The sequence below is a fragment of the Pongo abelii genome, chromosome 17 (assembly GCF_028885655.2).
Source record: "Pongo abelii isolate AG06213 chromosome 17, NHGRI_mPonAbe1-v2.0_pri, whole genome shotgun sequence".
In the NCBI taxonomy this organism is placed as follows: Eukaryota; Metazoa; Chordata; class Mammalia; order Primates; family Hominidae; genus Pongo; species Pongo abelii.
In genome coordinates, this window is record NC_072002.2 from 21,858,970 (window position 1) to 21,880,524 (window position 21,555).

Here is a 21,555-nt window from a genome sequence, read left to right on the forward strand (position 1 = left end):
GACTGTCACTCACACCAGATCCTTGTTAATAAATGTCCTTCCTCCATAAATATCCTCAAGTCACCACAGCACTCCCCACAACACTCAGTAACCTGATAGGACTCTATTAACAGAGATCTCTGATTCAGAGTCTCGGCAGCAGGAGAGCCTGGACTCTGACGCCAGGCTGCCTGGATCTGAATCCTGGCTCCACCTCCCTCTTCCAAACTGTGTAGCCTTGGGCAAGTAGCTTTAACCAGCCGGTTTCCTTGTCTGTAAAATGGGGATAATTAAAGCGCTTGCCTCAGAGGCTTACTGTGAGGATTTAAAGCTATTACTCCTATAAGGTATCTAGAAAAATAATGGCCCATGGAAATACTCAACAAACATTAGCTATTATCTTATACCTCAGTATCTCACCTCACTTGCCAACTGGAAAGGACGAACAGAACTCCCACTGTGATTTCCAAATCTCTTTACACACTGAGTAGAGCCTGCAGAGGCCCCATGACCAGGGTGCCTCCCAGGGAATTAGAAGTGAGGCCTATCCAGTTTTAAGTTCAGACATCTCTCAGCTCCCCTTTTACCAACTGCTTAAAGTGGTATGCCTCAGCCACCAATACTCAAAACCTTCTACAATGTAACCACAAGGTATGATTTCAGGTTAATGTCCCACTAGTTCCCTAAATGAACCCTACTCTTTCATCAGACTGTTACTTATATCCTATTCTGTAAACACACCCCGGCCCTCTTTTACCTATTGAAATCAGACATCCCTTCCAAATTCTGCCAGCTCAAATAACTTGTCTCTTTTATGCCTACTATACAATTTCTACCATTATTACAAAGCTGAACCCATTACCTTTTGTAAATTCTAAAAATGCCTTCTCCCACAAGTGTAAGTTTGTGTGCAGACTACCTTTCTATTTTTCTACATACCCCAGTGTTTGGCACAGTATCTTGCACATGGTAGATGCTCAGGATTCACTAAATTAAATTGGAGAACGGTCTCAATTTCATTATTCCATTCTTACCCCAGGTACCTCATGTCTGAAAGCTCAAAGACATGGCTTCTTAATTCTGAGTTAGATTCAGCATTAAGACTTCTTGTTTGATCCTCCATAAGGCTACAAGCCTAGCAAGTCATTTAACCAGAGGAAGACCTTTGAGATTTGAAAAAGGTATTTACATTGAAATGCTAACTTTAGAGACAAAACACTTTATTAGACAATAAAACTCAAATGTTCCTTAAAATGAATAGGCTGGGTGAGGTGACTCACGCCTGTAATCCCAGCACTTTGGGAGGCCGAGGTGGGATGATGTACTGAGCCTAGGAGTTTGAGACTAGCCTGGGCAAAAAGTGAGACCCCTCACTAAAAAAAAATGTTTTTAAAATAGCCAGGGCATGGTGGCGTGCACCAGCAGTCCCAGCTACTCAAGAGACTGAGGTGGGGGGATCGCTTGAGCCCGGAAGTTCAAGGCTGCAGTGAGCCAAGATCATGCCACTACACTCTAGCCTGGGCAACAGGGTGAGACCCTGTCTTAAAAAATAATAAATAAAATAAAATGAATAGAATCTTTCTATCAGCTCTTAATCCTTTGCATATTAAGAAGTCCTAGAGATATGACACTATTCAAGGAAAGGCGTCTTTGAAAATCAGAATAGTTATAATAATTATGTCATCTATGTGATTACCTGATAAGACACATGAAATACTGTTCAAAACACCTCTCTCTAGCCCTGATAAGAGGTTAAACCCTTGACAATTCCTGACAAAACTGAACCAACAAGCATATTACTAGTTTTAACCATTTTACCACAATTACAATCAAGTACATTCTCATTTTAAAATATTTTAGAAAATAATCTAATGTTGACTAATTAGATTGAAAGTCAACATCTGTCCATTCTAAATGTTAGTAGTCTACATACTTTCTACCTTTTAAATAAATGTAATATTTGCTCACATCTGATTTTTGTTTGGATTTTTTGTGAGATAGTGAAAGGAGAGTAAACCTTAGCAATTATCTTAAATAAAATACATTCTGTTTTTATAAGGCAAGAGATTCTTATATTTTTAAATACATTTTATTAAATAACCTACTTGGATAATAATTACAAAAGCTTTAAACAGTAATTCCAAGTAGTGAAAGGCAATTTCCTTTAAAAAAAAAAAAAAAAAGACCAAAAAGTCCACATTAGGTTTTGCTGCTTTATACACAGGAATGATTTATTTTACATACTAGTCAGTTGCAACATTTGCCTGTAAAATGAAATCCATTTTTTAAGGTCTCAAAGGCAGAATAAACTTCATGATAATATGCTTTCACATTAGCCAGTCTGATAAAGCATAAACAACTTAAGACTACGGTAACAGTTTAAAATACAATTTACAGAACAGGCACTTTGAAGTCAGCTACTGTGTGTAACTTCACAGTTAACGTCACTTGGACATATCTCATTTCATCAAAGGTTATCACCCAGTGAAGCAAATGTTCCTTTGATGCAGACGCACAAACAGATTTAGGTTCTAAACACTGTATTCTGGTTGTAATACATGCAAGACAGACCCTAAGTTAGAAAAATCTTCTGAAAGAAAATGAAGAAAAACAAAAAGCAGCCAGAAATGAAAGCATTTACAAGCACTTGAATAAGGCCTTTCAATGTTAGATCAGTATTTTAAACCCCTTCATTCTCAGGTAAGGGATTAAGAGGCCGAGAGAGATATCGTCTGCGAGGGTGAGGATACTGGAGGTTGGCAGTGTCAGCATCGCAAGAGTGCTCTACCAGAGGAGGAGGAGGAGGAGGAAGGAGCTGGGCATAACTGGACCATCTCGATCCAGCCCGTGGGGAATCCAGAGGGGGAAAGAAATACCTGAAACAACGAAGACAGGAACAAAACACCAAACAAAACAAAAACAGGGAAAAAAAAAAAAAAACACAAGAAAAAGAGAAAAGTAGTAAATACAAAGAGAACCAAAGAGGAGAAAACACATGCTAGAAAAAAAAAAAAGCTTTAGTATATTCATGCCAAAACTAACAGAACATAATAGCACAAATCAAGACCCTTACTCAAATCAAGATTGCTTAAGCAAGTATAGAAACTTGAAAGGAATACAATCTGTTAAACTTAAAATGTCAAAAAAATCAATATAAATGTTACAAAGAAAAACATTAATTTTATAAATTCAAAACATTTTCTAATCTCTCAGAAACATCTGATGCTATTCTGTACATTTACAAATCTAATAAGTTTTTTATCTTAAGCAATGGTTCACTCACAGCAGCAGCAAGCACACATTTTTTTTAGTGCATACATGATACTGGGAATACACATAGTATGGCTGGCTACTGCAACACGCTTTTGAAGAACTACAAACATTGAACACTTATTTTTCTGCAAAAGCCTTAGAATAGCTACCAAATTTTGATAAGTAAAAGGATTCACAGAATGACTGTGCCCTACTGTTATTCTTCTTCCATCTTGTAACTTACCGGTAATACTTACGCATCTTAGCAAACTTAAATATTTATAGCTTTGTTATCAAGGTCAGAGCTTTACAGGATATGAATTAATTTAAACAGCCAACTAAATTAAGAAAATCTTGAGACATGGAATGCTGACATTAATTTACATGCACAATTTTAGTAAAATTTTAATGGCTTCTCTTAATAGTGTGTGTCCAAATTTCGATTTGAAGGAAACTAAGCCATGGAATAAATAACACCATAAAAATATACAAATGTATATAAGAAACATTTATCTCTTTAGTGACTATGAATTAAAAATTTATAAAAAAGTGTTTCCATCTTAGTCCCAAATTGTAAATGAAACAATACGAAATGCTTAACCTGGCTACAAACTGTATAGTTAAGTTCCTTTCATTTTACTATTACTGCTTTATTAATTCACTCCTTTACTAATATTTTTTAAATATTACAAAGAAATGACAGAGTTGTACTGAATATCACGGATAAAGCAAATCTACAAAAAGTAAACAAATCAGCACTCAAAACAATCTTTATAAAAAATATTTATTCAATCTTCAAATTAAAATTATAAAAGTTCATCATTTTAAGCTGTTTTAAGAAAGCAAAAGAAATATGTATATATTTTCCAAATGAAATAAAGTGGTATTTCCCCTCCTCCCAACTACTCAGATAAGAATGGTAACAACCCTTTTAATCTTTAAACCCAAATTAGTTTCAGGAACATTTCAAAAAATTGTTTTGGTGACAATGTCTCAACAGAAAGCCTCTCCATTTATATTTCAAAAGTTTCAAATAGTGTCAATAAACTGACTAGTACAAAAAAAATACACTGTATTTTTAAAGGCCTTTTGGATTGCGTTTAGTAGTAAGCAGGCTGCTGGTGTATCTTGGGAGAGGTCAAACGGCGCTGGGGAAGGGGAAAAGGAGCTCGCTTTCCATTCCTGTGTGCATGCAACAAGCAGCAAAACAGCAAAGTTACTCCAGTTAGCTTGTACTCAGCTGTGCTTTCTGTTAAAGGACATAATACAAATGGAAAAGGGAAAATGCATCACAGATCTAACACAGATGGTTATTGGCACAATAAGAATACAGATCAAAAAACAGAAGCTATTTACAAAAGAAAATATGCAGTACAGGCAGTGACCAAAAACCAGACTTTAAAAAATCAACTCTAATATTATTTGTTTCATGAAATAATCTTTATAATCTGGTATCTTCCACGGTAACCTGAAATTGTTTTGATGCAGGACTTCTTTATAAAAACATAACAATATAAAAATAGTTGAAATTTTAAATACAATTTTCTTCTTTTATATAGGATAACAAGAGGATATAACCACAGGACAATTCATTAAGCTGTGTTTTGACGTTTCCTGAATTCTATTCCAAATTATTCACAAAGGCATATTAAAATAATTTTATCTTACAAATTCACATATTTAAAATTTGAACATGGAAACAAAAGGATGACTCTTTAGATGACATCAAATATTCCTTATTATGATATACAAGAATGTAACATATGCTAAATATTCTAAAAATCAATCTCGGTTTTTATTATTTCCTCTTATTTCTATTAAAGTTTTAAACACAAAAGCCAAATAACTTAATGTACTCTCTTCTAAAAAGGCTTAAGAAATGTATTTTATTTAAAATTTCAGTTTGACCTAATGCAAAGACCACACTACAAGCACTAAAAAACACGAATGTTCATTTGGACTAAAACTCTCACCATTAAACCAGATAACCTTCCTCTCACTGTTGCAGAAGCAAAGTTGAATCTTAAACCTGTAAACATTTCTACCAATAAACCACTAAAGTTTCCGAATATAATGTAATGACTTCATAACCTACCTGTAAATATTATTACCAAGTAAGCCAAATACAGAGCTAACAAAATGAATTCTTAAATGCTAATATAAGCACATGTGAACATTTCCACTCCATCTTATAATCCATGAAATAATCCACCTTATTAAGTATGGCTACCAGAATGATTTAAAACAAAGATAATTTCCAGTTTTCCCATGAAGCAGCCTACCTGCCAGCAGAAGATCCATTTAATGAATTCTGAAGACTTGGAATATTTGAACCTAGGGAAGGATTTGAGGTTCCCTGCTGAGAACTCCCATTGACTGGGCTCCCATTACCTTTTAAAATACCAGTACACTTCCAATTGTCCATATAATTAGCTGAAAGGAAAATAATCAAATACATTAACATGATTAATACCAATGCCTAAGGGCACAAATCTGTACCCATGTCCTTAAACTACAATTAAAGAAATGAGAGAGAGGCTATGAGCTACATTTCTTTCAGGATAAACATTAAAGACACTTTTTAAATGAAAGACATATTATCTTAGTTTTAACAATTTTTTAGAAGTTTTCAAAGTAACACTAATTTTAAAAATATAAAGCTTTCACCACCCATCTTACAGATATTAGCAAAGACAATTCTCTGAGCTACCACATTATGAAGTTAATATTAAAATCTTCATTATAATATTAAAGTCTTCATTATAATGAATTTCACTTACATATGTATGTAAGGTAATGAAGTTGTCTTCTTAATTATGCAAGTATAAGTTATAAGGGTACCTAATGTCTTCTGAAATGGATGTAGGTAACAAAACCTTTGGAGCTTCAGTGGCTTATCCAAAATGGCCTTATTAGTTTGAATGAAAAATTCGTCTCTGAAGACAATGAGCCCAAGAAAATCAAGTTAGGCAGCCTGCTGGGGAGCATGGCAAGGTGGTCCTGACTAAAGCCTAGAGGCAGAAAAGGACAGCAAAGCCCCTAAAATCAAATTACATTGAGGAAAGGAAGGTCTGGGCTGGTTTTACCAAAGCCCAAAATTGAACATGGGAGGCCCTCAAGCTTACCCAAACTGCACTTTGGGAAACAATAACTGCTAAATGGTAAATTAACTAAGATAGCTATAATTCTGAATGCTAAGTATGGGACACCATTCTATGGTGGTGCACAAATCACAGACATCTCTGCCCAAAAGATAATCATCCAAGGAGAAGTGCAGAACCAAGCTACAGAGACCACAGTCAGTGTCAACTGACCAGACCTTCTCACTCAGCCTGGCACTTAGAAGAAACTTACAATCAGGGCCCCCAAGGCTCTTAACTTTTGGGAGCTGCAGAGAAGAAGCAGGGAAGATACTGGATTTTCTCCTATTAAGGACGGATTGTCTAAAGCAATTTATTTGATAAAATAGGAGCGACTACAGTCCTAGCCTGAGTTTGTAGAGCAGTCACATAAGGTACATATATGACAACTGGTATCTTTTTATTGGAGATATTGCATATTCGGTTGTAATTACTTTAGTTTTGAAAGCTGCTCTGTTCCACATAACTTAAAAAACAATTCAGTCATTAACTGCTATGAACTAGGTAAACTGATGTTCAAAATAACATAAATTAATATGACATTAAAAGTAACTGTAAAACATCATTTTTAAAAAATATTTCAGAGTTTACATTTTAAGTAAAAATTCCAGAGCAGAAATATAAACCAACAATTACCCCTTCACTGAAATCTTACCTTTCCACAATCTTACACACCCATCATCTCCTGAAGATGCTAGCACCGTTCCTGTTATATTCCAACTCACTCGCCAGACCTGAGAATTATGATTATCAAACTGAGCCACTATATGGATTTCAAACTTTGTTGGCCCACCAGAGGAAGTCAGTTCTTTCCTGTTAATAAAAAACATTTTCTGAGGCATTCCAAGCAAAGTTTTAAAATATATATATACACACACATATATATACACACACACATAAAATTCTAAATTAATACAAGTGGTCTCACCACCACATCACTTTATAATAATGTGCACATCTGCACAAACCCCACCCCTTGGCCCTTGAGCTGGGCCAATGTCATTTTCATTTAACTCGCCAAGACCTGGAGTGATCCCAGCACATAAATGATATTCAGTGACTGTTTCATGGAAGAAAGAAACAACAAAACAGGATGATTTTATTCTCCCATACAAGGCCGAAGAATAAAATAGATGACAATAATTAATTTAAAAAGGCAGGGCAAGGCCAGGTGCAGTTGCTCACGCCTGTAATCCCAGCACTTTGGGAGGCCAAGGTGGACAGATCACTTGAGGCCAGGAGTTCAAGACCAGCCTGGCCAACATGGCGAAACCCCATCCCTACTAAAAATACAAAATAAAAAATTAGCCAGGCATGGTGGCGGGCGCCTGTAGTCCCAGCTACTCAGGAGTCTGAGGCACGAGAATTGCTTGAACCTGGGAGGTGGAGGTTGCAGTGAGCCAAGATCAAGCCACTGCCCTCCAGCCTGGGCGACAGAGTGAGACCTTGCCTCAAAAAAAAAAAAAAAAAAAAGGGCAGGGCAGCAAGTAGGAAAGAATGAAAGAACGGAAAGAAAAGAACTGAAATTCACAATTCAAAATTAAAGTTAAATATGTTATTCACAAGACTTGTCTCAATACTAATTTAGTTTTCCCTAAATAGACTGCCACTTGTCATTAAATATTTATAGATTATCAGTTATATTTGGAGAATTGTTAGTATTAGCCTAAATAAAGCACAGTTAAGAGAATACAAATTTGCTCTTGACTCAATTCCCCTTTCCAAAAAGACATATATTTATATATAAAATGTTCATTAAATAATCCATTCTTCAAAAATGACATTAATTTAAACGTAACTGTAAAAGACCATTTTTAAAAAATATTTCAGAGTTTACATTTTTAAGTAAAACTTCCAGAGCAGAAATATAAACCAAATCATAGTTACCTCTACTCTCTCCTCCACAAACAAAGGTAATCAGGAGGCAAGAGTATTTTCAAATTCATAAATGCTTCTAAAACTCACCTCACAGGCTTTAATGTAAAAATTCTCACATCTTTGGTTGCTATTGCTAGAATATGGAAAGATCTTCCCAAATTTGGAGCGAATGCAATATCATGAACAGGATCAGTGACTGTCATAAGAGTTTCAGCTTTTGCATATTTCCTAATGGAAAAACAAACAATTTACATTAACATTTTAGAAATAAAATGTGCAAAAATCCACACATCACTGCATCTCACCTTTTTTTCACACTGCTCACAATCATGTAGTGCTCACCTCTGTTGTGGGCTCAACAGTGGCCCCCAAAAGAATATGTCCAAGTCCTGACCCCCAGACCCTGTAAATGTGACCTTATTCAAAAAAAGCGTCTTTGAAAATGTAATTGAGGACCTCAGAATGACATCCAAGATTTAGGGTGGGTCCTAAATCCAATGTGCAGTAAGTATCCTTTAAAAAGAAGAGGAGAAATGCAGAGACAGAGAGGAGGCGGCCATGTGAACACAGAGGCAGAGACTGGAGTTATGCTGCCACAAGCCAAAGAACTCCTGGAGCCAGCAGGAGCTGGACTAGACCAGGAAGGATTCTAGAGGAAGCACAGCCCCAACACCTTGATTTCAGACTTCTGACCTCCAGAATTGTGAGTGAATACATTTCTGTGTTAAGCCACCTGATTTGTGGTAATTTGTTATGGCAGCCCTAGGAAATTAATACAACCTCCCACGTTTCCTCCTTTGATAACGTACATTTAGCTTGAAACGCTTTAATAAAAATTTAATTAGAATAAGGTCTTGGCTGGTCACAGTGGCTCACACCCGTAATCCCAGCATTTTGAGAGGCTGAGGTGGGAGAATTTCTTGAACCCAGTAGTTCAAGACCAGCCTGCGCAACACAGCAAGACCCCATCTTTACAAAAAATACAAAAATAGCTGGGCATGGTGGTGCACAACCATTGTCCCAGCTACTCAGGAGGCTGAGGTGGGAGGATGGCTTGAGCCCAGGAGGCAGAGGTTGCAGTGAGCTGAGATTACGCCACTGCACTCCAGCCTGGGCAACAGAGTAAGACTCAATTGCAAAAAAAAAAAAAAAAAAAAAGGGCTTGATTTATTAGCCACTAACATCTTTCTTAGGAAAAGAGTAACACATTGCCTAAGTATTTGAATGTAAATAAAAAAGTAAGGCTGGTAACAGGAATTGAGGTTTTTTTGAGACAGTTTCACTCTTGTGCTGGAGTGCAATGGCGCAATCTCGGCTCACTGAAACCTCCGCCTCCTGGGTTCAAGTGATTCTCCTGCCTCAGCCTCCTGAGTAGCTGGGATTACAAGCGTGCACCACTACGCCTGGCTAATTTTGTATTTTTAGTAGAGACAGGGTTTCACCATGTTGGTCAGGCTGGTCTTGAACTCCTGACCTCAGGTGATCCACCCACCTCTGCCTCCCAAAGTGCTAGGATTACAGGTGTGAGCCACTGCGCCCAGCAGGAATTGAGTTAAGTGATAATAAAAGGAAACTATGCAAAGGCTATTTCATCCTTACAATTCTATTTCTTTATCTATAAATACAGAATAAGAGGATAATGAAGGCAGTGGTAGATCAGAGTTTTCTACTAGGTTCTTCTAAGATTGAATATCCTGGACAGAACTGCAGCACCTAACCCTGCACATAGAAGACTGGGTGGAGAGATCTCCCCCATCCCACCTTTCTACAGCATTCTGTACTTGACCTTCTTTTCATCCCAACATTCTTCCTAAAATCTCTACCAAGATGGTACACACCTCAAGGTCCTCTCCTTGATCTTTCTCCCCCATGCAACCACCCTAAGCAATCTCATCCACATCCTTGCTTCTACTGTGTGGTCTGCAGCAGCCTGGGAGCTTCCAGAAATCCAGAATCTCAGCCCCTCCTGGGGCCTACACAATCAGAATATGCTTTTTTTTTTTTTTTTTTTTTTTTTTTTTGAGACAGAGTCTGGCTCTGTCGCCCAGGCTGGAGTGCAGTGGTGTGATCTCGGCTCACTGCAAGCTCCACCTCCCGGGTTCACGCCATCCTCCTGCCTCAGCCTCGGGAGTAGCTGGGACCACAGGGGCCCGCCACCACGCCCGGCCAATGTATTTTTTTTTTGTATTTTTTAGTAGAGACAGGGTTTCACCATGTTAGCCAGGATGGTCTCGATCTTCTGACCTTGTGATCCGCCCACCTCGGCCTCCCAAAGTGCTGGGATTCAGGCGTGAGCCACTGTGCCCAGCCAGAATATGCAGGGTTTCTACACCCATGGTTTCAGTACCTATAAACCAATAATTCCTAAATCTATCCCCTGCAATTCAGGGGATAGATTCTAGCCCTCTACCAAAGGCCAGAAATAGGACAGGCAGAGCTAAGAGCACACATGCTGCAGCCAGAACATGTTTGAATCCAGGCTGTAACGACCTTCAGCAAGTTCTCCGTAAAGTGGGAGGAACACCAGTACTGTGGCAGAGAGATTCTAAGTGCCCCCATGACCCACACCTCCTGGTGGTCACGCCCTTGTGGAGGATCCTCCCCATGAGTGTGAGTGGGGCCCGTGGCTTTTCTACCCAGGGGATGGAACATGGCAAGGTGGTGGGACAACACTTGTATGACCACAACGCACAAGCCTGTGACGCCTGCCTCATGAGAAGACTCTCCTGCTTTCAGGCCTTGCAGAAGCAGCTGCCATGCTGTGAGGACACAAGGGAGGGTCTTGTGGCAGGAACACGAGTGCTGCCAACAACCAGGTGAGCTCCGAAGTGGAGTCTTTCCCAGTCTGGCCTGACTCTTGACCCACAGACATTGAAATACCGAATCTGTACTGTTTCAGCCACTGAGTGATAATGCTGTCATGCAGCAATAGACAACTAATCTCAGCTATTCTATCCATCTGCCTTTACACATCCCCACCTGGATGTTCCAAACGCACCTCAAACGTATGCCTGAAATAAATTGTGTTTATCACATTCACTCCTCTTTGCACAGTCCCCATCTCAACAAGTGGCACTACCATCAGCTAGGTCAGAAACCAAGACTCATGTGACCTACAGCTGGTGCCTCCTAGGTAAGTCTCCCCGGTCCCTCTTCATCCCACGCCACAGTGCATGTCCTCATTCCACATCATAGAGGGCTACTGCATTCATCCCTGAGTTCCTGCTCCCAGTCCACACAGCTGCCAAAGTCATCTCCCTAAAAGGTAAATACAACCTTGTAACTCTACTGGACCCTGCAAAAGTCCAAATGCTGCCAGGATAGAGACCAGACTTGGCAAGCACCACTCTCCAAAATCTGCCTGGCCTGCTGGCCTGCCTCTCCCCCATCTCTCCCCTGCATTAGCCTCCCCACCCACCGCCTCGACCCCACACCCTTGTCTTTGTTCCTGCCTCCTCTCTGCCTGCAGAACACCCTCTGTCTTTCAAGATTCATGCTCAAACATCATCAGCTGAAACTTCTCGCCCTACCAGGCAGGTATGTGCTGCCATCTCTAGCAGGTGACCATCCTCATCCACATCCTAGGCGCTGTGAGCTCCTTCAGCTCTTAATACAGTCCATGCTGCTTATGAAATGTTGAAAAAGTGAGATTTTTTTTCTTACCTGAGGCAAGCTATATATTGTAATTAATTAAGGTGGCTGGGCATGGTGGCTCACGCCTGTAATCCCAACATTTTGGGAGGCCGAAGCAGGCAGATCACCTGAGGTCGGCAGTTCGAGACCAGACTGACCAACATGAAGAAACCCCGTCTCTACTAAAAGTACAAAATTAGCTGGGTGTGGTGGCACATGCCTGTGATCCCAGCTACTTGAGAGGCTGAGGCAAGAGAACTGCTTGAACCCAGGGGGCAGAGGTTACAGTGAGCCGAGATCACACCATTGCACTCCAACCTGGGCAACAAGAGTGAAACTTCATCTCAAAAAAAAATAAAAATAAAAATAATTAAGGTTATCTAAAGCTTCTCCTATCAGAAGGAGCCAAATAAGATCCTCAATGAGAGTGTAAATGAAGGGAATGAACAAAAAAGACTTTGTTTCTGGTCCTGACTCTGGGACCTTAGACTAGTCATTCACTCTGTTGGTCTCAGTTTCCTCATTTGTAAAACAGTGTTAATAAAAGCTGTCTCCTCTACTTACAAGGTGGTTGGTAGGATTCAAACTTCAAAACACACATAAAATTGCCCTGTAACCTATATAAACACATGGCACTTCTATTATCACTATCAATCCTAGATCTGTTTTAGTATTTTCACTCACAAATAAAAATAAATATATCCAACACTGGTTAATTTGGCAAATGTCTCCTGTCTACTAAATGGTGATGCTACTTAGAAAAAGATAAACAGGCCGGGCGTGGTGGCTCACGCCTGTAATCCCAGCACTTTGGAAGGCTGAGGTGGGCGGATCACAAGATCAAGAGATCGAGACCATCCTGGCCAAAGTGGTGAAACCCCGTCTCTACTAAAAATACAAAAGTTAGCTGGGCATGGTGGCGGGCGCCTGTAGTCCCAGCTACCCGGGAGGCTGAGGCAGGAGAATCACTTGAAGCCGGGAGGCGAAGGTTGAAGCGAGCCAAGGTTGCGCCACTGCACTCTAGCCTGGAAACAGAGCGAGACTCCATCTCAAAGAAAAAAAAAAAAGAAAGAAAAAGATAAACAGGTATTAATAACGATACTACATAGTCCACTATCACATCTCCTCCACGTTCAATCTAAGTAAGAACCTTCAAACAATGCTTACCTCAAAGAACCACCAACAGAACTCCAAAAAGTGCTGAACTTAATAGGTTTGATTACTTTCCGAGTCAATAGCACACACCCCCACCTACAGACATTCTTTCCCCAATACCACTTCCCCTCGTTTCTGATGGTGAAAATGCCAGACACTTGCTGTCTTACTCCCTTGCAGCTAAGGCATGGCTGGATGACAAAACTCCAGCCACCAGCACCTGATAAGAAGCCTGCTAAGATACTTCTAGGAAAGGTGTTTTTTTCTAGAATACCCTTCTTTGTATCAGCATGTAAAACCTGACATTGTGCAGCTCTTTTGTGATCATAAGAGGGAGCTGTCACCAATGTACTAAGCATGACAGCAAGAAAAAAGTGGAAAATATTTAGGTAGGTCCTTGATGTCACCATTGAGCAACTGAGTCACTACCTAACCCTAGAACTGCTCCACCCTCAGGCTCCTTGTCACATGACATAATACAGGGAATCCAGCCCCAGTCTAGATTTATTCTGCTAGCTAAGAGACTAGACTCAAATGCAATCTCAGATTATTTTTAACATTGGATTATTTAGGTAATTTAGAAATACTTAGGTAATTTCTAGGCCGGCCGTCATGGCTCACACCTGTAATCCCAGCACTTTGGGAGGCCGAAGTGGGTGGATCACCTGAGGTCAGGAGTTCAAGACCAGCCTGGCCAACATGGTGAAACCCCCTCTCTACTAAAAATACAAAAATTAGCCAGGCATGGTGGCACACACTTGTAATCCCAGCTATTCAGGAGGCTAAGGCAGGAGAATCACTTGAACTCGGGAGGTAGAGGTTGCAGTGAGCTGAGATTGCACCACTGCACTCCAGTCTGGGTGACACAGTGAGACTCTGTCTCAAAAAAAAAAAAAAAAAAAAATTAGGTAATTTCTATTTGCCTGTATTTTCTTTCAGAACTAACTGCAAGTTATTTATCTTTTTACTCAAATCTTATTTATGAATACTTTCTTTTCCTATGTTTTAGAAAAAAAATTTTTTTTTTGACACTGCTGGAGTGAAGTGGTGCAATTTTGACTTACCGCAGCCTCGACCTCCCAGGCTCAGGTGATCCTCCCACCTCAGCCTCCCAAGTAGCTGGAACTACAGGAATGTGCCCCCATTCCCACAGCTAATTTTTGTACTTTTTGTAGCGAAAGGGTTTCACCATGTTGTCCAGGCTGGTCCTGAATTCCTAGACTCAAGTGATTCACCCACCTCGGCCTCCCAAAGTGCTGGGATTGCAGGCATGAGTCACCTCGCGTGGCCAGTGATACACCTTTTATGTTTTGGGCTTATGTCTACATATTCATTCTGCTCAGCTCAGGTTGAAATTTACTTTAACAAGCTCAACACTTCATGAAGCCTCTATAAAATGTGCTATTAATAGGGCTCATAGTTTTTACAGCTTAAAACACCATGAAAATCTCTTAAGACCATTTCCCATCACTGCAGCACGTTCTACTGGACAGCACTGTTGAAGACTGAGCCTCTCTGCAGACATCAACAATCTAGGAAGGTAGAAGGTGTAAGACCTCCTCAGTAACCCAGATGGTAACATTTGGAATTACAGAGCCCATGGGAGTAACACTAGTTCCTTCTCTAATGCTGGCCCTACCTAAGATCTGACTATTAGACCCAAGAATTTTGTCTAGTACCTGCAAAGCCCATCTGATCACCTAACAGGTGCTCTCTTCTCCTGTAAGACTGAGTAGTGTGCCTCTGAGACACTGCTTTTGGCTCTCAGAAGCTTTGCAGACACTTGTATCTCGGCATGACCAAAATTAACTTACCTTCACATGCTGCCACACTCTACCCAAATCTGCCTTGTTCCCAGAGTTCCTTATCTCAAGAAATTACACACATTGAAATTACACACTGAACTCTTAAGCCAGAACCTTGGAAATCATCTTAACACCTTCCCCCTTCTCCCTCAATTTTCCCCCTTCTCCCTCAATTCTCAAATCCAATCAATCACCAGATCCTGTTGATACCACTTCTCAATTATTCTCAAGTTGTCCACTTATCTCCATGCCACTGCTACTACTATCCCAAAGCCACATACTCTCCCACCTGGACTGTCTTCACAGCATCCTAGCCCTGAATCCACCGTGTTTCCCTCCAAAACACTTGTCACACCTATGGAAGATCCATCTGATCCCATTATTCCCTATTCACATCACCTGTAAGGTAAAACTGAAACACTGGACATTACTTCTTATAGATACAAGTCTTGCCTATTTCTCTCCACACTCATTTTTGCCCAGCATGTTCCAACCACAGTATAAATATACTCCCTCTCTCTTGCTCACGGGCCTTACCACATGCAGTTTTCTCCACCAGGAGTGCTTCTGCCCTCTTTGTCTGGGTAACTTCTACTCACCCTATAGGTCATCTTCTAGGTGAACCTTCCTAGCCCCTAAACCAGATTAGGTTCCCCAGGTGTAAGCTCTTTAGCACCCTAATTCTTCCACTTCATAAGAGTCATCACCCTTTATTACTATTATTTTTTGTTTCACTGCAAGATGGTACATACTGGGAGATCAATTACCTTCTCCTCTTTTTTTTTTTTTTTTTTTTTTTTGAGGCAGGGTTTCGCTCTTGTTGCCCAGCCTGGAGTGCAATAGCGTAATCTCAGCTCACTGCAACCTCCGCCTCCTGGGTTCAAGCGATTCTCCTGCCTCAGCCTCCCGAGTAGCTGGGATTACAGGCACCTGCCACCACACCCGGCTAATTTTTTGTATTTTTAGTGGAGACGGGGTTTCACCATATTGGCCAGGCTGGTCTACCTTCTCCTCTTTATCACTCATGCCTGTGCTATCACAGCCTAGCACAGAACTTGGTATATTATAGTAAATCAGCAAACATATGATGAATGATACATAATTCTGTAAATGAATAAAGAAATAACATTTTAAAAAATTAAATGCAATTCTGAACAATTATTAAAACCAAAGCAGGACTGACCTGGTGTTTTCATTATATTCAAAAATCTGAACCTTGGCCATTGCGTTAGGGCTACTGTCATCACTTCCTACGGCGATCATGGGGGAATGAGCACGAGAGCTAGAAATGGGGAAAAAGAACATTTTAGATAACAAAAGAAATACACATTTCATTCACAGAATGAACACACTGGAGGCAAGCAGCCAGCCAGCTTACAGTCAGCCTGTCACTACTAGTGACATCTAGGTCTCTGCCACACAGCTGACATGGCCACACTGCAAGTATGCGCCTGAGAATGTCACACATGGGAACTCAAGATTCCATCCTTATGAACTGTTTTTAGCATGTTCTTATGGCTCAGATAGAAAGGAGCTCTTTGCCTGAAAAAAAGCTTTCAAGCATTCAACATATTTTTAAAAGATACTTAAGAGGTCTTAGTAATTTTTCCTCCTGAAATTTTTGGTCATTAACTATGAAACAAAAAGTAACCCTACTGTGACTAACTTCATGTCAAAAAGATCTTAAGTGCTTTGGCAAAAAGAAGAAACACTGGGGCAGGGTGGCTCACGCCTGTAATCCCAGCATTTTGAGAGACTCAGGAGAGAGGATCATTTGAGGCCAGGAGTTCAAGAAGAACCTGGGCCACATAATGAGACTCTATCTCTACAAAAAAAAATTTGTTTAATTAGCCTGGTGTGGTGGCATGTGCCGTTTGTCTCAGCTACTCAGGAGCTGAGGCAAGAGGATCACTTGAGCCCAGGAGTTGGAGGCTGCAGTGAGCTATGATCATGCCACTGCACTCTAGCCTGGGCAACAGAGTGAGAGTCTCTTTCAAAAAAAAAGAAAAGAAGAAGAAAAAACAGATGGACAGGGGAAAAGTGGAAAAGACTACCCCTGCAGAAGTCATGATCCCCACGTCATTCCCCTCCCTAGACTCATCTGTGGTCAACCACATTTTGAAAAAGGCAAAAGATGAGCAATGAAAGAATGGCTCTCCTGAACTATAAGTTGAATGACTTTTTAATTTCTATGCCTAATTAACATAATTTCCTTTGCCTCCCTCATCCAGATTAATTAATATCTCTGTGAACCTGGCACCCTTGCTTAACCTTTAGCCTCAATATTGTGCACCACTAACCTCTTAAAGCTAAAAACAAAATGTGGTAACTGACAAAAAAATTTAGTTCTTTATTACTAAAGCTTCAGGTAATTAGATCAAATTATCTAATTAAGAAAATTACCAGGCAAACTACAAAATGCTACAGTAATAAAATAAAATTATAAGTTATTTATAATAAATTTTGGCCATTCAAATAGATGTAAATTCCACAGCAATTTCTGTATCTCACAAACTTCCTTTTGCTTTTTTTTCCAGTTTTTTTGAGACAGAGCCTTGCTCTGTCACCCAGGCTGGAGTGCAGTGGCGATCTCTGATCACTGCAACCTCCACCTCCTGGGTTCAAGTGATTCTCCTGTCTCAGCCTCCTGAGTAGCTGGGATTACAGGCGTGAACCACCACACCTGGCCACAAACTTCCTTTTTCAGTGTTCTACAAATACTTAGTTTTTATTTTTTTTTATTTTTATTTTTTATTTTTTGAGATGGAGTCTCACTCTGTCACCAGGCTGGAGTGCTGTGGCATGATCTTGGTTCACTGCAACCTCCACCTCCTGGATTCAAGCGATTCTCATGCCTCGGCCTCCCAAGTGGCTGGGATTACAGGCACGTGCCACCACACCCAGCTAGTTTTTGTATTTTTAGTAAAGATGAGGTTTCACCATGTTGGCGAGGATGGTCTCGATCTCCTGACCTCATGATCCGCCCACCTCGGCCTCCCAAAGTGCTGGGATTACAGGCGTAAGCCACCATGCCTGGCCAAGATTTTTTTTTAATTGAGACTGGAGTCTCACTATGTTGCCCAGGCTGGACTTGAACTTCTGGGCTCAAGCAATCCTCCTCCCAAGTAGCTGGGACTCCAGGTGTGCACCACCACACCCAGCTAAAAAAATGTGAAATTTTAAAAATTCTTTGTTTGTTGTCTTTTTTTTTTTTTTTTTGGCGGGGCGGTGGGGGTACAGAGTTTCGCTCTTGTTGCCCAGGCTGGAGTGCAATGACGCGATTTCAGCTCACCGCAACCTCTACCTCCCAGGTTCAATGATTCTCCCGCCTCAGCCTCCTGAGTAGCTAGCATTACAGGCATGTGCCACCAAACCCAGCTAATTTTGTATTTTTAGTAGAGAGGGGTTTTCTCCATGTTGGTCAGACTGGTCTCAAACTCCCGACCTTAGGTGATCTGCCCACCTCAGCCTTCCAAAGTGCTGGAATTACGTGAGCCACCGCACCTGGCCTTAAAAATATTAAATCCAGTCATGAAATGTCCAGACAGCAACCTGAATTGAGGATTACCTCAACTGTACAACCAGAAATAAGATATTCACATTTAAACCACTTTCTAAGTATGATTCACAGCTAAACAGTGAGAAAAACCATCCAGCTTTCTGACTGAATAGTGTAGACAGATCACCTGGATCTCCGCCTCCCTCCTAAAGCCCACTGAAATGATGAAAGAATATTATCATACAGGGCTAGAAATCTAGAAAGAGTGCCATTAGAAATCAAGAAATTTGGAGGGTTTCCAGGAAGTCAGGAAGCAGATCAGACTGAGAAAGAAAACACAAAGGAAAAAAGAGTCCGTATCACCATCAGTAAGTAGAAAATTCCAGAAGGTCCAACCTCCAATTAATAAATGCAAAGAAAGAAATGAGTCACGGACAATCATGGAGTGATTCGGTTAAAAGACATTGTCTTAGTGAGACAATTAGAACTTGCAAGAGACAAGGTAAGAGCTGGAAATAAAGGAGTATTCCAAAACCAACAGGGAAAGGGGACAGGGAGGAAGAAAAGAACGCTCACATGGTTCATCGTGCTCAATGGAAAATCTTTCTTGCTTTGTCAGTTTGAGGGTGCCCCAGCCTGCTCTTGCCTCACACATCCTTAGGAAACCCTGTCAACCCACTCCACCCATTCCACAAAATTCAGTCAGCCTCCCTAGTTGAGAGAGTAAGTTGTTAACACAACAGAGCACCCAGCAGGAGAAAAATGCCAATACCAGTTTTCTCTAATAGCAATAACAGTCACTCACTCATAAATATAAATAAGCAAAGATCAGCAGACACCCAAGAAAAACAAGTGGCGCAGAAGATAAAGACCAAGGCACACGAAAAGAACTGATCTTTGAGAAAACACATATAGCCAATCCTCACTATTTAGAGATTCTGCACTTGTAAACTGGCCTAAAATGTATTTGTAACCATAAAACCCAATTCTCTCAGGCTTTTTTTTTTTCTTTTTTTTCTCTTTTTTGAGACAGTCTCACTCTGTTGCCCAGGCTGGAGTGCAGTGGCATGATCTCGGCTCACTGCAACCTTCACCTCCCAAGTTCAAGCGATTCTCCTGCCTCAGCCTCCTGAGTAGCTGGGATTACAGGTGCACACCACCGCGCCCACCTAATTTTTGTATTTTTAGTAGAAACAGTGTTTCGCTGCGTTGGCCAGGCTAGTCTCAAACTCCTGACTTCAAGTGATCCGCCCGCCTCAGCCTCCCAAAGTGCTGGGATAACAGGAGTGAGCCACCGTGCCCAGCCCAGGCTTTCATGGTCATTCATCGGCAGGTGCAGAGCAGCTCTGCAAAAAAATCCAGTTGCCTGATGCAGTTTCCCAGCAGAGGTGCCTTCTTCCTTTGGCTCTCATTGGTAAACAAATGTCCTTTACACAGTCTAGTCAGTTCACCTCACGTTTTTCACATTTTTGTGTTTTTTAAAAGTGATTTCACAGTTTAAAACCTCGTGGATGCTGCTGAAGTGCTGTCTAGTGTTCCTAAACATAGGAAGGCTGGGATGTGCCTTATGGAGAAAATAGGTGCATTCAAAATGCTTTGTTCAGGTCTAAGTAGTTTGTGTTGTTGGCTGTGAGTTCAGTGTTAATGAATCAACAACATATAAGTTGTCTTTAAAAAGAAAGACACACAAAAAGGTTATACACTGAGCAGTTGACAAAAATGTAGTGAGAGACTCATGGAAACCCTGTATTTCCCCAAGGAGCAATTCGGTATTCAGTATTAGCTAATTCAGTGTTCATGGCAACTTTATAGAACATTGCCAGTACAAATGATAACTGACTGTAATTCAGCAAACAAATGCAAATTTTAAAAAATCTTAACTAGAAACCACAGGGAAATAGTGTAATACGTGTAACAAAAACTGGTATAAAAAAGAAGTAATCAGAGAAAAAGAAACTCTGAACAATTAAAAATGATTGCCATTCATACAAAAATTCAATGACAGGAAAAAATGTATACCTGGAGAACAAAGTGGGGATCTGGGAGATGGAGTACTAAATCTCCAAACAATTTCGTTTTAAATGGAGAGTAAATCCTGGAATAATCAAATAGGAGTGCCAGAAAGACAGAACAAAGAGAATAAAAAGAAATTATCAAAGGATTGTAAGATATCCCCAATTTGAGACAATAACATTCATTTTTAAAGGGACCACTGAGTGTCAAGCAGGATTGGCCAAGTGCAGTGGCTCATGCCTGTAATCTCAGCACTTTGGGAGGCCAAGCCAAGAAAACTGCTTGAGTCCAGGAGTTCAGCACCATTCTGGGCAACAAGGCGAAACCCCATATCCACAAAAAATACCAAAAAATTAGATAGGCATGGTGGTGAATGTCTGTAGTCCCAGTTACTTGGGAGGCTGTGTGTGGTGGGAGGATCACCTGAGCCCAGGGAGGTCCAGGGAGTGCCACTGCACTCCAGCCTGGGTGACACAGTGACACCCGTCTCGAAAACAAATACATAAAAAATAATAAATAATAAATGGTGGCTGGGTGCGGTGCTCACGCCTGTAATTCCAACACTTTGGGAGGCTGAGGCGGGTGAATCACCTGAGCTCAGGAGTTCGAGACCAGCCTGACCAATATGGAGAAACCCCGTCTCTACTAAAAATATAAAATTAGACGGGCATGGTGGCGCATGCCTGTAATCTCAGCTACTCAGGAGGCTGAGGCAGGAGAATCTCTTAAACCCAGGAGGCGGAGCTTGCAGTGAGCTGAGATCACACCACTGCACTCCAGCCCGGGTGACAGAGCAAGACTCCGTCTCCAAAAAAAAAAGAACAATAAAAATAAAAATAAAAAATAAATGGTAAGTGCTAAGTAAGATTAATCAACAAAGGCCAACACATAATAATCCAGGTCGGGGTTTTTCCTGAAGAAGGGGAATGAGGAAAGTACAGCAGCAGCTTTGGGTTACTGTAGCTGGGCGATGAGTATGGAAGGATCTGTCTACTGTACTTCTGGTATATCTGAAATTTTCTCTAATGAATACACTAGACAACCCCAAGGTGGGAAAAACTGCTCAAATAAAACACAAAAAGCATTCCAATAATAAAGCCTGACAAATGTGATTACATTAAAACTCATTTCCACTGGTTATCAAAATCCATCATAAAAAATGTCAAAATATATGTGCAAGAGAGCTCAGAATAAGGCAAAA

At 40.6% G+C, this 21,555-nt stretch overlaps 1 protein-coding gene across 2 annotated transcripts in view; it reads right to left on the bottom strand.

Moving 5' to 3' along the window:
* Positions 1-2,052: 2,052 nt before the first annotated feature.
* The window catches only part of SEH1L (SEH1 like nucleoporin), a 39,444-nt gene continuing 19,941 nt past the window's right edge, over positions 2,053-21,555 (bottom strand). Inside the window, 5 exon segments of one of the 2 annotated variants that reach the window (NM_001132216.1) lie at positions 2,053-4,480; positions 5,514-5,664; positions 7,027-7,184; positions 8,337-8,477; positions 16,026-16,124. In NM_001132216.1, the coding sequence (NP_001125688.1) occupies positions 4,468-4,480; positions 5,514-5,664; positions 7,027-7,184; positions 8,337-8,477; positions 16,026-16,124 (562 nt within the window). In that variant the 3' untranslated portion in view covers positions 2,053-4,467. 2 annotated transcript variants of the gene reach the window in all.